The following is a 15,520-nucleotide window of genomic DNA, read 5'->3' on the forward strand; positions in this document are numbered from 1 at the left end:
GTGTAATTCTCAGGGTTTTCCACTCCACTTTTCTTCCATTCGTTCCTCCGCATAGTTCTTCTGAATCTGCTTCGCTTGCTGCATATTTGTTAGTTTTCTTTTCTGTTTGTTGTTTTTCGAGTTGAGTTGCTGAGTTTTGCGCGACTTACTTATATTTAACTTTACGCTCTCTGCTCAACTGGCTAAATTGTCCTCAACTTAACTTTAACATTAAATGTGCTCGCTTTAGTCGCTACATTTTGGGATTATTTTCATTTAAGTTCTGTTTCATTTATATTTTATTTTTTTTACCTCAGTTTGTCGTTTCACTAATTTTATGTATGTGTCGTGTGGAATGTGTTGTGTTTTGATTGTTGTCTTTTCTCATCTTCTTGTTCATCCAAAAACGTGAAAACAAATGCCTAAGTTGTTAATGGAAATTATTGCGAAAAGCTGAACTTAGCATTTCATTAACGTAAACCCATAAAATTTACCTTTGCTAGATATTTTTTATGACTTCCTTCGATCAGCTGAACAGCGCCTTGTTTTTGTTTTTTGTTTTGTTTTGGGTTCGGCCACTGGGGCACGACCTTCAATATCGTATAATAGTTAATAATATAATATAGTTTACTCTTGTTCGTTTTTGGTTTGTCAAGTCCATTCTGCAGTTACGCATTTAACATATAAAGTTTCAGCTGACTTTCATGGATCTGCCTAAAGTATGTCTCGCTAAGCTGCGTCAACTATGTATGATCCATACAAATATTCTGGGGTCTACTTCAATAGTTAGTTGTTCTCGTATCTTCAGTGTCTTGTGTATGTTGTCTGCGTATATAATAATATCCCGCTAGGTAATTGTAAACATATCAGTTAAAACTAAATACAATATTATCATCGTCCTCGAGTAACTACAGCGTCTGCCTTTAAATAGCTCGTTTGCCTAGCATATAACTTTATACGTATGCTTGTTGTATATAAAATTATATTATCCGTATATCCGTAATACTATATATTGAATTGAGTAAACACAACTAAATCTGCTGCTTTGTTTGCGTTTGCCTGACTACCAAATTAAGAAGCGCTACTCAAAATACAAATCTACTTAAGGAGTTACCCTTGATCTTAATCGGATTCCTGGGAATCATGGAGAAGTGGTCTCTAAACACACATGTATTTATCTTTCTATCGGTTCTCCGGGTTTTCGTTTCGAGGGTTAGTTTCTTAGGCAAGCGTTGGAGGAGAAACCTTTGAGAAAAGCTTGTAGATCTATTGGTTTCGCTTGGGGTGTTCTGGGCGTTTCTAAGGCTTCTTGAGTTGAGTCTACAGATGATGGGTGGGTTACATTTATCGGGCCTTCGACATTAAACTGCCTTTATCCCTTTCTTGTTCATGACTGATATGATTGAGTTAGCTTTGTCGACTACTGTGTTGTTTTTAGTTTTGGTTTCGGTTACGGTTTCGGTTTCGGTTCGGGTGGGATTGGATGATGGGATGTGATGGCGATGATGATGGGTGCAGAGAAAACATAGCGATATAAAAACGAAACTTCTAAGAATGTATAGAATGGCATGCAGTAACGACTAGGAACGATAGCTAGAAAGAACGTAGAGGGATGAACGAGCGAGTAGAGTAGTAGAAGAAAAAGAGTCGAGCGTAAAACGACGATAGAGGAACGGCGATAGATCGACAACGATGAGGAGCGCACGATGATGAATCGAGTTCGTGAGAATCGAGTAGCGAGTAAAGAGTATCGAGTAACGAGTAGCGAGTAATAGCGAGTGTCTACCACTCGCTTGTTCTGGCTGAGGTTCCTCTGCTCTCGTTCTGCTTTCGGCTGTCTAAGTTCACACAGATGCTTTGGCTGTGGTTCGCTGCTTCCACTACGCAGCGAATTTTGATTAATTTTATTGAGATGAGATTGTAAGAGTGCGGGCATAATTTTCACAACTTAAGCCTAGATCGAACTCATACCAAGCAGCGCACCCGATGTCCTTCGCCGTCGCCTTCACTGTCGCCATTCCATTGCCCCCTCAGTGCCACCTTCTGCGGCGGTAGGTCACCTGTTCGTTGACCAGCTGCCAGAACTTGGCATTTAGCCACAGGACGAACAGCAGTAGCTGCAGGAGCAGCGGCCATTGCTGCAGCTCGTACCGTGTCCTTCGCACCAATCGCTGCAGGCGACCGCCGCCCCTCTTCCCCACGCCGCCCATCGATCGCTCCTCCGGCGGCTCATAGCTAAGGTTGTAGTTGTAGTAGTAATAGTAGTTGTTATTATAGTGCTGCATCTCCACAGGCACTAGATCTAGGGAATCATCCCGCCCCGAAACTTGGCTGCTACATCGGATGTGGTTCTGGTTGTGGTTATGGTTATGGTTGTGACTGTGACTGTGGTCTTCTAATTGCTGTCGAGGCTGTTCTTCAACATTACTAAATCGATCGGCTGTGGCCGGTGTTGCTGTAGTTGTTGTTATTGTTGTGGCATGAGTCGTGGAATGGGTTGCATTATTGTTGTTTGGCTGGTTATCATAGTTATGGCGGTATTTCTGTGGTTTACGATAATATTACATGATAACGCATTTGCCCTTTTCGGCCCACGGATTGTTCTTTTTATCCGGGGCGTTGATCAAGGGATCATTCTTCTCGTTCTCCTCGATGAACGAGCGCATTCTATAAAAAAACAAAATTGAACAATAGTTATTTATTAGAATTTAAACAGAGACAAGTTTTCCCAAGTCTTAATTTAAAGTAAGTAAATATTAAAGCTTTATTTGCCCCTCATTTTCAGTTCATAAACCGGCTTAAATTAATGTTTTAAAATAAAGTTTTGCCAAAAACAACTTTCCTTATTTATTTGCCAAGGGAAGACAAATATTTCGCCCACATCTGCTTACTCTTTAATGTTATAATAACAATAACATTGTTAAGCTTGTTTAAAAAAGAAATATACCCTTATAGTTTTGTTTTTATTATGGCACACATAATCCCTTTTCCTGGACTTTACATTTTATAACATTTCGTTCACCTTTACCTTGTGACTGAACCGAGTCCCAACAATTTCATTTGGTAATCTCGTTCTTTAAAGCTCATAAAATGAGTAAGCTCTCAGTTAGCCTTAGTGAGAAATCAAGACATTTTAAAGGACTAAATACAAAAAAGAATGGGGACATCCATCCGCACTTAAAGCTAAGCGGACATAAACTTATACCTCACGTCTGGCGGAGCGAAAAGGTTGGATTCGGGATGGGGTCCCGACGAATAGAAGAGGACAGCAGATTTTATGCTAATCCACTCGCAGATGGACATTAAAAATGTTTGAACACTTTGCACGCGCCAAGGAAACTAACGATTTTCCGTGCTGGCTTCCTCTTCCCCTTCTGGGTCCTGAAAAATATTCGCATATAAATTTTCAGCGTTGTTGGCCCGCTGCCTCTGTTGTTTCTTGTTGTAATACGCTTATCCTTTAGGGCCATAAAAATGGTTGCCCTGTCGTTTGCATTTGTCTCACACTTTATTCCCGGCCTGTCTTCTTTCCGTCTTCTGTTTATCTGTTTTTATTTCAGACAAAAGATTTCGTACTCTACTTTTTCTTCCCATTTTATTTGCTGAATTTGCAAGAATTTATTTATTTAAAGGGCGTTTCCGCGAGTAGAACGCGTCCCTCAAATAGACACTTTGAGCGACAGTCGTCTGCTGCGAATGAGTTTTGCATTTCAATTTTGTTAGTTTGCAACTTTTCTGTCCTCGTGCTCCACTTTTAAATTCCTGTTTCTAGGATCACAAAACGCGAAGTATTCGTCATTGCTTTCTTGTTAATAAGACTTGGGGAAAGTTGTTGAATTAAGAGAGCAGAAGTGCTATTTACTCATTCTGGGAAAACTTTCCTCTGGCAAAAAGTCGGAGGAACAAGTTAAATGAGAGAGTATGGAAATCGAGGAAAGTTTTAAGACAAGGTATTGCATTAAATAAACAGCATTAAATATTCGTAAAATATTTAATTTTAGAGATTAAGTGTAGCATAAATTTTATTTTAATTTAAATCATTTTCCTTTCTATTACCCAGCTTTACCCAAGCAAAATGAGTTTTTAGAATTTTTATAATAAATATAAAGTACGCTTCGGAGAATTTTCCATTTTCACGGTAAGTGCTTCCATCGATTTGCAGTAAAATATAAATACCAAACACTTCTTAGCACTCGTAATTACTTATTAGTTTTCCAAAGAACACCCAAGTTATATTTAGTTTGCAGAACAATAGTATTCCGCTTTCTCGATAAGTATTTAACTTGAACTAAATAATTGAGGCAACAATTTTTCAACTATTTTATTCAATTCGAATGATAAGTTGTCCTGGGAAATCCATGCAAATGTTTGTCTTTTGTGCTGCTCAAATCACGCAAACCGATTCCGAAGAAAATGGAGACTAGGAGGAAGACGAAGAAGCCCCGGGCACTTTCCTCCACTTTTCCCATAACCCAGTAAATAAATACTTCAATTGACCATTCGTCTGGGTTGCTTTCTGCACTTTCCGGCGAGGCAATTGCATATTCAACTGATGGCTACATTTTGTGGCTTTATTTATTGGACAAATGTTTTCCTTTGGCTTCTTGGCCAAAAGCTGCAGCTGTTGTTTGCCTTTAAAGGGGGCCAGGACCCGTCCTCGCTCTTCCTTTTCCGCTTGGCGTGATTATAATTTATTTTATTTTGGCTCTTCGGGTGTGCGCTTTCATTTGACCGCAAAATTGCTTAAAACATCTTGCGGTCGCTTTGATGTCCTGTTTGTTGTTGATTTAATGTAAGGATTTGCCTGGCTAAAAGTGCACGCATGCGGTGGAGTTGTTTGCCATCATTAGTTTTGATTGTTCCGACCAAACCTGAAACCCCTTCTCTACTGATTGTTCCTGCCGTGCGCTCAATTATCAAAATGCCAAGGTGTGCGACCAGACCACGCCCCCCCTCGCCTGTACGCCCGGCAGCCTACCTGCCTGGGCCGTGTAACAGTGGGCGTGGCATGTATGCATAATTTAACTTAACAAGACCTTGTCGTCGGCAGCTATGTCCTTGTTACCTCGGTGTCGTTATCCTGTGTGCATGTCTACGTAAAGCTGTGTGTGTGCGTTGAATTTTCTCTATTTCCTTGCTCATTTTCCGCATCAACAGAGCAAAAGGCAATGTCATGCGGGGCTCCGAGTCCTTCCCCACGAAGGACTGCCTAAAACAATGCCTCCTGCAGCCAACAGCCCCGCCTTGCTCGTGCTTGCCATGGCTAATGGGCTTATGACTTTGCGGTTTCAGCCCGTGCAGCCGGGAAAACTGAGCCACACAAACACACTCACAGCGAACGAGAGGGAAAAATGAAAATCCACAGAGCTTAGAAAATATTCTTTTCGGTTTTCTGTTCTGTTTTCTCTGCTCTCTTTTTTTCGGGGTAAACAAAGGCCAAGGGTTTCCAGAGGTTCGAGATTCTGTTCGGCTGCCAAGGCCGGTAAACAAAGTTGTTATGATGACGTTGGATCTTTGGCAGCCGAAAAGTAAATTTTTGGGAAACTTTGTCAGCTCAGGCACCACCCACCGCTGAACCCAGGGTTATGGAGTCCAGCTTGGCGCCTTCCGATAAGAAGACCCTGTGAGCCAGCGTGATGCTCAACATGCATTTTTAATGAGAGCATTAAAGGGGAATATCGGAACCCCGATTAGGAAGGGTAAAGAACAAAAGGAATCTGGGTAAAAACCAAGGTATAAAAAAGGTAAAAAAATACCCGGCTTTAGGTTCCTTAAAAGCCTTGCCTATTTTTTGGCGGTTTCTTTATTTATTTTCTTCTAACGATTAACACTTAAAGCTATCTTGGCTTAACCTTCCCAAGAGTTTTAATTGGTTTAATATATATGAATAGTAAATGTTCACTATTGTTCTTACATTTTTCGCAATTAAAATGTAAGGACCACTTTAATTTAAGTAGTTCTTCCAAGACCCTCAAATCAGAGAAATAGTCAAAGGCATTTCTCTGTGAACTCGCTTCTGGCTTCGGGGCCTCCTTAGGCCCATAAGTTGTGTATGACATCATTAGCATCTGTGATGAGTTTCCCTTGTTTTTTTGGTGGCAACTTTCCTCATAACACAAGCGGGGTAATGGGGACGAACGCAAGTGTAAGTAGACGAAGTGCCGCAGGGACATAAAAAAGTTTTATTCGACATCTGCATTTAATTTGAGTGCTTCAGCCGAACATCAAGGAAGAAGGAGAGCCTGATGGCACGGCAAAGCCGAATGACGAACGAACAGGTTGAGTACTCCTCTCAAACTGCCATTCAGCGGCGAACACATTGAAAACTAATTCAGTAGCCGTTAATTTAACATGTGAAGCACGAGGACAGCCTGGGTGGCTCGGTTCCCTTCCGACCGCATAACCACATGGCCATGTGGACCATGCTGGGCTTTTATGTGCTAATTGAAAGTCCTGCCATTTGCCATTCTCCAAACCTCCTTCTTCTACCCTTAGATGTTGGTATATACTTCCCGGACTGAATAATTGTAAGAGCCTGAAATGAAAAGTCATTTGGACGCACTTCCCGACATCACCGAGGGCCTGACATCGTTTTGCTTTTAGGGTTAGGCGAATTAATGTTTTGTGGCAAGCTGTGAAGGGGCAACAAAACCACAAATGTCTGAGCCCTAAGATGGAAATTCATTAATAATAGCAAGGATTAATAATGCAAAGAAGCCGTGTGTATTGAATGCATTTACTCATCTTGTCATTCTCTCTTACCTTTGATTAAATCAATTGTAATTTACATTTGGTATAGATTACTTTCCAGAACATAAGAATAATTAGAGCAGTTGATTACTCGAGCTAAAATAAAAGCTTCAATAAGACAAAATCAAGAATTTACTGAAACAACTGACAATTAATTTCTACAACAGACTTTGACCTGATGTCTAATGTAAAATTAATTGACATTTTAAGGACACATTCACTCATATGTCTTTACACACATTTAATTTATGGTCTCCACGAAATCATATTAAACCTAAACGACAATTTAGCTGTTGTTTCGATTAATGAAGTTATTTGTCCTATCTCACCGAATTAAATTCCGATCTAAGGGTCTAATTCACCGACATCAATCCGGGCACACGCTCAATCTATAATTAAACGCCAGGGCTCTCTCTCTACCTTCGGTGGGTTTTGCTACCTTTTCTGCTCTGTCAGCTGGCACAAAAAATAACATAAACACGATGTAAATGTTGATTTATGACAGCCGCAAGCACACACACATACCCAATCCCAATCACACGCAATCTTAAGCGCCCGAAAGCATGCTACAAAGAGCATTATTTATCGATGGCAGCCGCAGCAAGAGCAGAAGGCGGACCGCCGGTCGTTCGCATTTAAAAGCAGATAGCTTGAATCCAGCCACAGCAGCTACAAAATTAGAATTGCCTGTTTTTCCATAAGCCGGTGAGCTCAACCGAAGCCCCCGGAAAACCACCGAAAAACCACCCCGACTGCTGTCACCGCTCCCACATACATTTCATATTCAGCTTGGGTAAACAAAATGCGTCAGCCACATGTCAATTTGCATCTGCGTGTGTTTTTCTGAGTGTGTTCCAGTGCGACACAGAGTGTGTGTGTGTGTGTGTGTGTGTGTGTCTTTATCTCAGGATTTCTCTCTTCTTCCCGCTGTTGTCTCTCCAAGCTCTGTTTATCTTTGCCTCGCATGTGACAGAAATGAAAAGCTTAAAATTTCATTTCAAGCCTATTATGATTGTTTACACACAATTGCCAGCGATAGAGGGGGAAAATCCAAAAACGGTTACCTTTGCACTTTTCACTTTTATTTCCGGCCCATTCAGGTACATTTACTCATTGTCTTTGATTTTTTGCGGGAATTTAGAGCAAGCTTTCAAAATTATATTATTTTGCATGGGATCGATAAAAATATCAAGCTCAATCTCATATTGAAAATATCGTATTATCGAAACATACAGATATCTTAAATATCGAAACATATCGCTTTAAATATCGGTGTCATCGAATTCTTACAAGTTTATTTAAGAATGTCAGAGGTGTTGGCTATATCGATATTTTAAGTATTGAAATAATCACATTTAATGAAAAATATCTCTTTTAACAAATTACAAAAAACCCGAAAAATTTTAGATAATTTATTTTTCTCTTTTATTGATTTACTTTAAATATTATTAAAAGTTGGCAACTCATTTATTTAAATATAAATTTAAATAAAAATAATAATCATTTCGATGATATTTAAAATGTGTAATTTTAACAACTTATTTAATATTTAACAATGTTGTAACATTTTTCTTTACTATTTCAAACATCAATAACTTTCATAAATAACTAATAAAGAGCATAATGCGATCAGGGCATTATAAATTCACATTACACATCTAAAATATTTATGTACACATACAGGGGAGAGAAGTGAAAGTGTTGCTCTACACGAGACCTTCGCCGTAAACTAATTTCTAGCTCATTTCACCCACACACACATGTTGTATGGGTGTGTGTCGAGGCCTTCTGCTAAATTTAGCACACTTTTAAGCGCTGAAAAACCTGGCCAGAAGACCCCCAAATGGCACTTGAAGTCTAGCAGCAGACACAGCTTTTGAGGGTCTTCTGGCCCATAATTATTTACATGTGCAAGAGTACCTTGGGATTTTTTTTTTTTGTGTTCTGTGTTCTTCCGGCTAATTGCATTTTAATGCGCATTATTTAGCTGGCCATTGCATATTTTTCAGGTGCTTGCTGCGCCAGAAATATGCATTAAACGCAACGTTGCAACGTCGTTGCTGTCGTCGTTGTTTGTTTTTCTATTTAGCATAAATAAATTGCATATGTGGTATATGCAAATTTTACGTGCTGTTGTCCGTGCCGTTGTTACACACTAAATGGATGTGAAAGCATTTTATTAGGTAAGCGGTGGGCAAGATTTGCATAAGTGTGGCGGAGCGCAATAAAGTTTGTGGCAGGAGGATGGCCCACAGTGTGCATAAATCTCGAAATTCACCTCCAACTAGGGGATTAATTCAGGTATTTGGCAATACCTGTTCAGCTTCTATTTAAAGCCACTCAATATGCTTTGGAAAAATGGAAAATCTCTGCATCTTGATATATATCCTAATGATTGCCAGATGGAAATCCCTGCTGATTATATTATAGAAATCTACAAAAATTTGACTCAATGCAAACTGAAATTTCAGCTGGCGTAAAGTGCATTGAAAACATTAAGCCAACTGCAAGTCACCCTTGATTCACAAGGGAAAAATCAACAGAATCGCTATCCAAGAACCCCAAATTGTGCAGTGAATTGTGCTAAAAATCAAAGTCAAGAAGGAAAAACTGTTGGCAGAGATGTTTGACTGACTGGCTTGGATCTTGTTTGCATTTTTGGAGAGAATCAAGTGAATCTTGTGCCTCGAAATGCACAAAACGCTAATCATTGCCACGGAAATGGCCAAAAAAAAAAACACCCCGCAGCCTGATCCACTCAATGAAGAATGGTAGCTGTATCTCACAGTCATCCCTTCTGCCTTGCTCTACTAACAAACAGCTTTATTATGCACCAGCCGACATCCTGCCACCTTCGTCCTTTTTGGGAACACCGCAAAAGTGTGCTCGGCATTTTCTTAACCATCCTTGGCTCTCTGGCATTCTTTTGGTCCGCCCAAGCCCGTCGCCATTGCCTTTTCATGAATAACAAATCAGGCTAAAAGACAAAATCTTTTCTACACCCAACACATTCCCTGGCCGGATCTCTAGGATTCCGGAGGTCGGCGGGGTCTATAGCCTGGCCGGGCAAAAGCCGCAAGTTCTATGCATACAAAACTACGGCGAGCACGATGACGAGGATGAAAACCTTAAAAACAAAAAAGCGAGCACAAAAAGGATGTTTAGCATGGGCCAGGAGGAAGGGATAGTAGTAACTGGCAGGCAGGCAGGCTGGCAGGCAGGAGAGGCCTCCTCTGGTCCACTTTCGTTGAATTGAAAAGAAATTGTGCAAAAAACACTTGAGCCGAGCTCTTCTCAGTTCTAGGTTCTTGGCTCTCGGTGTTCTGGGCTCTCGATTCAGAGTTCTCAACGTTGTCGTCAAGTGTTTGTCAAAGTTTGCCCCAGGTTAGGCCATGGAATTGTTGCCGCTTTTTGTTCATTTCAAAAGTAGCAAATCAAATGACGTGTGACAAGTGCGGTCTGCAAGGATATTTATGCGAAAGGCAACTCTGAAAGGAGCTTGCAAATAACAAGCTCAGCAGGCAAGGCCGTTGGGGGAAAATATGCATAAATAAAATGATAATAAGTCAACAGCAACACAAGGAAAAGGAAAGTTTTTAAAGGTGAGTTCTGGCAAGCAAGGATATTTTGGATTTCATTGATGAAATATGCTTAACTTTAGCAGAAAACTAATTGAATTGTAATTATAATGTTTAGGCATTCAATATTTCTGTCAATCTTTTAAAAATGCAATATTGTTTAAGATTGAATATCTTGAATATTTAATTTAAATTCTTATTTCCCCCCAATAACCACCTGTGTGTTTTGTAATCAAATAAACTGTAATTGCTATTGGCCTACGTAATTTGATAATACTTTATTTTCGTCAAGAAATCTCAACCCTAATCGATAGCTTCCATCAACTGAACCATGCAGCAGGCATTGTGGGGGCAATTTCATTTAAATTTTTCCAATTTCTCAAAGCAATTTGCCAGGTGAAATTCGATTCCTAGCCGAGGTAGCGAAAACATGAAAATCACAGAAATCTTATTTCGAAATCAATGTGAATTCCAAACGCACGTATTTTATGTGCCAACCGGAAAAGGCAGATGCTGGATTGGAGGAGAATAAAGGAAGGATACGGCAACATGTTCTACCTCCTGCTGAAGCCATTTGCCTTGGAAACCCATCCCAGTCAAGTTGCCCAACCACAATCTCACTTAAGAGTGGCTGTGTGCAGAAATCGAAGTTACATAAACGAAATGCTAAACCTATAGGTATTTACTATGGAACTGAAAGCTGGAAGCTCTGTGTTTGCGAATTTCCAATTCTCAGCACACACACACATCCTTCGGAAAAGAGGAGTTTAAGCACATAATACCCTGGCTCACCTCGATAATTACAGATACGCACACACACTTGGCCCCGAGAAGGCGGTTAATGCAAATGCATAATGCCTTGGTCTGGCTATACCTTTTCCCATATCCCCCCAATTCACCGCCTGATGCTGATGAAATGAATGTTGAGGCGGAAATTTAATGCCAGAAATTGCAAATTTCCTGCTATCAAAAACTTGTCGAGGATGGTTTCGAAGGATGGCTTTTGCCTAAGCCAGGTATCCTGGCTTGTCCTCGTTCTGGTTGCTATGTGTGTGTATTTGCATTTTTGATATGCAGCAGCCAGACTTTGGTGCTGCTGCAGTTGCGGTTTCTCTTGAATTTTGGTTAAAATGCTTGCAAACGAAGTCACATTAAGCAAACACTCGACTCTTTGGAAAGACAAGATCGAAAGAAGTAAAATAAATACAGCTTTATGCATAAAGAATTATGTCTTTAATAACCTGTCTAATTTTCAGATTTGAAAACCTTTTTTGGCTAAAAATCAATAACTTTAAGCCTTCAAACTATACTTTGGTGTAAGAGATTCAACTTTCTGAAGCATAAAGCTACGAAATTCTTCAATGAAATTTCCTAAACTTTGCACTCTCCTTCGACAGTTTGTCAATAATTAAATAATGACATTTTTGAAGTAAACTTGATCTGTGCTGCTTTGCCCAAGCCTGTCGCTGACTGATTAATTGAGGCGAAAAAATACGTTGGCCAAGTTACCCAAACTGCCATGATTGATAGTTTAAGTTGAGTTTAATGAGGCCTGCAGGCCTGCGGCCTCTACACAAACAAGTTTATGTATTTTTATGTGGCCTAACGATCCTCCCTCTCGAACTAGGATTCGCCTCTTTCATTAAGCGCTTCCCGTCACGCATTTCGCATCGTGAGTCACGCACTTTGTTTATTAATATTTATACATATTTAATCGGCTACGCAAAACTTAATTAAACTTTGCCACATCGCACTTTTCGGGTCTTTCCTCCAACATCCCCGAAAAAAGAGGAGCTGAGGCCTTGCATGACCACGCTGACAAATTGCCTGCGAGGATGGCAATGGATGAGTGGTGGGGCGGTGGTAGCTGGTAGGTGGGTGTATGGTTTTTGGGGCTAAAGGACATAGCAGGGCGGGGAAAACGTCCAGTGCCGAAAAGCAATTTGCAAGCTAAATGATGATGGTGCCCCGCACTTTGTTATGCAATTTTTAGCAGGACAGCTCTGCTCTCTCGTGTTTGAAATGCAAATTCTCCCAGCGACAATTAATTCTGTCTCTGTTTATGGATGAGTGTAGCTGTGTGCACTGAACAAAAGGTGACAAAAGAAAAATGTCAGGGGATTATTATTTGAATTGTAAGTTGGTAAGTAAATTTGGAGAATTGTATAATGATTTTGGGAGCTGTAGATGCTAATAATTATAAAGAAGATTGTTTGACCCAGGAATGTATATAGAAAGGAATAGTCAGCTACAAAATATCAACAAAAGTAGTAAAATATCGTTAAAAAAAAAACATTTTTCAACATTTCGATGATCTATTTCTAATATTTTATATATAATATTAACTTCCATTAGTAATAAGTGGTCGAAAGCGGTCATTAAATTAATTAAAAGAATGTTTCTATTTACAACAGAATAATTTTTAAAGTTAAAATATCGATTAGATCTTTATGTCTTCAACAATCGATAAAGGATCGATATATAGATATTTCATCTAACTCTATCTAAAGGATATCCATTTTGAAATTTCCTTCAGTGTGCTCTTTTCCACCAAAGCCACAAACTAGGCTACAATTTGTTTTGGCCAAAGCCGAAACTTGTTACAATTTGATGGGACATCATCAATTAACTGCGTACACAACTGTACTTGGCAAGCAGTGGCGTTGGGCTTGTTAAAAGGGGGGCTGATTTAGCGGGATTTCATCTCTGGCATCCTGCGGTTTTCGCTTGCTGGTCAATTGCACAACAACAAAATAAAGCGGACGAGGACCTAAAGTTGTTGCTCTCTGCACGCTTGAAAAGTTTGCCGTATCCTTTTAGCGTTAACTGTACTTTTTTGTTAGTTAGTTGTCGCTGCAGTTGTTGTTGGTGCGCTCTAATTCGCCGTTAAGTGGCTTTTGGACATTTGTTGCAAAACTTTTCTCCTTTTTCCCCGCCTCATCTTTGGGTCTGCTCCTGCCACAGGCCCCTATCCCTGCTCCTTCTCCTGTCGCCTGCTGCTGTTGTGGCTTCTGTTATTCCGCTGTCGATACTTTTGGCTGCGGTTCTTCCCCGCAGACAATGCTGGTGAATGCCTGCGAGTTAAGTCCTGCTGTGGTTAATGAAGGTCCAGGTAGAAGGCAGCAGGAATTAGATGGCACTCGGCAACAGAGTGTTTAAAGTGCCGTCATGTCGACTACAACAAAAAATAAACCCAGTGACAAAGGAACTCTGGCCAAATTGACTTTTCAATTGTCCAACTCTAGTGGAAGTGAATAGAAATGGGAATTAGTTTCTGGCCTTTGTGCTAAGTAACTCTGTGGGTTTCTAACCAAAACAATGGAACATAAATTTGCTAGAATTTAACTCGAAACACAATTTTAAATAATACAAAAATTTGCAGCTAAAAAAGAAACGAAGATTAAATCGTAATAAACCAAGTTTTATGTAAAATTCTTGGAGTATTGAATAAAAATCTTACATATATCTCTCAACACATTCGAGCAACAAAATATGTACACTAAATGAATGTACACATACAAGTTTCCTTTATTTTTTTGCAAACCTGACAAAATAAACTTCACATAAATACTTTAGTGGGCTTAAAAAATCCGCAAAACCTATCACAAATATAATAAATAAATAAATACATTGAAATTGATTCCTCTAAACAACTACATATTTATTTAAATGGAGCGTGTATAAATAAACACAGAAATCCTCGTAGCCTGTTTGGTAACATTTTTTTAATCGAATCCTCCCCATTGCCAATTTCACCGCATCATCCGGCATACGTAGGCATTTTTATTCTCTTTATGCCTCACCGATAGAATGCCATTTTGGCGCTTTATCTGCAATCACAATCTCAATTTGATGACCATTTCTCCGCATAAATAAACCAATAATTTAATTTTAAGCCCGCACAGGCAGCGGCGGCACCTGAGAGCAGCGCAAACAAAGCGATACCATCCACGGGCCATGAAAGCCAAAATGGCCATCCCCACACGAAGCGAACACATGTGCACATGTATCCTCTGTGTATTTGGATGCACTGGGGAAAAAATCGGATCTGTTAAATCAGTTTTCAACAGTTTCCTGTCTTGAGTTGCAAGGGGATTAAGTTAAGTTTTATCTGATAATAAGTATAATCTTGAATAAGATTTAGTTTTCACAAAAAATGCAGTTGTTAAAAGTATTTTTATATTATTTTTAATGAGAATGAATAGGAACTTCTTTGCTATTTTTCTGCGTGTGGCCATAAAGCCTTACGAGCCAGCGGGGTGGCCTATAGATGAAGGTAGCCGGTGCCTCATTGTTATGGACAATGATGCAGGAAGACAGCCAGAGATTTTACGGCGCACATTTTATGGGCAAAAGAAAAAAAACACAGACACACACAGAAAAAGGAGCAATGGAAGATGCCGGCTCAGGGGAAAAGTTGTTTTAATTACAGGCACATGGCGCTCCGGCGAAGGCGGAACGTCTTGCCATTTCAACTGCTCCTAATAACCGACTGACACTCTTCCAAGCCTGGATGCAGGGCTCGCAGTGAGTCCCGAATACGTGTGAGTGACTGCCTGTCTATCCGAGTGTGAGTGTGAGTGCCAGTGTGTGTGTGTGTGCCCGGTACAGTCTCCGACAAAAGGCAAAGCCTCTCGACGTGACCGTCCCACCCATTACGTATGCAAAATTTAATTTCGCAAATGAAAACGGGGTACAGAAGGCGTGTGGAGAGCCTGTCTGACAGTCACAGTCCACGTGGCAGTCGCAGTCGTAGTCACAGTGACCGGCAAAAGTCATGGCTTGCACTTAAAATTAAAATCACCGCCTTCTCGGTGGCACGAGGCCCCACTTTTGTTCACATCGGCATTGTCTGCCAGCAACTATGGTCCATGCTCTCTCCCTACCCAGGCCCCTATCGCCTCTATCGCCTTTTCCCCAGTCAGACACAATTTAACAAATTAAAAAAATGAAAGACCTAAAGGATTGAGGGCTGGCTGGGCTGAAGGCTGAAGGAAGGAAGCGCCGGCAAACCGGAAGGGACAGCGCAGTGGAACGACCGTGACCAAGAGATTTGCCTGGCGAGGCGAGAAATATGCAAAGGGCTTGGGGGAATTGCCCATAAAAAGCTCATCTAAGTTTAAGCTGCCAGTGTGAGTGGCGGAAATAGCAAAAAGGTATATATGCCATGATTTCAAATAATGTTCAAATATAGTTGAAACTTTGATCAGGAG

General features: G+C 40.3%; 1 protein-coding gene across 1 annotated transcript in view; it reads right to left on the bottom strand.

Moving 5' to 3' along the window:
* Nucleotides 1–1,841: 1,841 nt before the first annotated feature.
* Nucleotides 1,842–15,520, bottom strand: part of Ggamma30A (guanine nucleotide-binding protein subunit gamma-e) — a 40,484-nt gene continuing 26,805 nt past the window's right edge. The window contains 1 exon segment of the mRNA XM_017177537.3: nt 1,842–2,646. Coding sequence (XP_017033026.2) covers nt 2,010–2,646 — 637 coding nt within the window. The 3' untranslated portion in view covers nt 1,842–2,009.

The sequence above is a fragment of the Drosophila kikkawai genome, chromosome 2L (genome assembly GCF_030179895.1).
Source record: "Drosophila kikkawai strain 14028-0561.14 chromosome 2L, DkikHiC1v2, whole genome shotgun sequence".
Classification (NCBI taxonomy): domain Eukaryota; kingdom Metazoa; phylum Arthropoda; class Insecta; order Diptera; family Drosophilidae; genus Drosophila; species Drosophila kikkawai.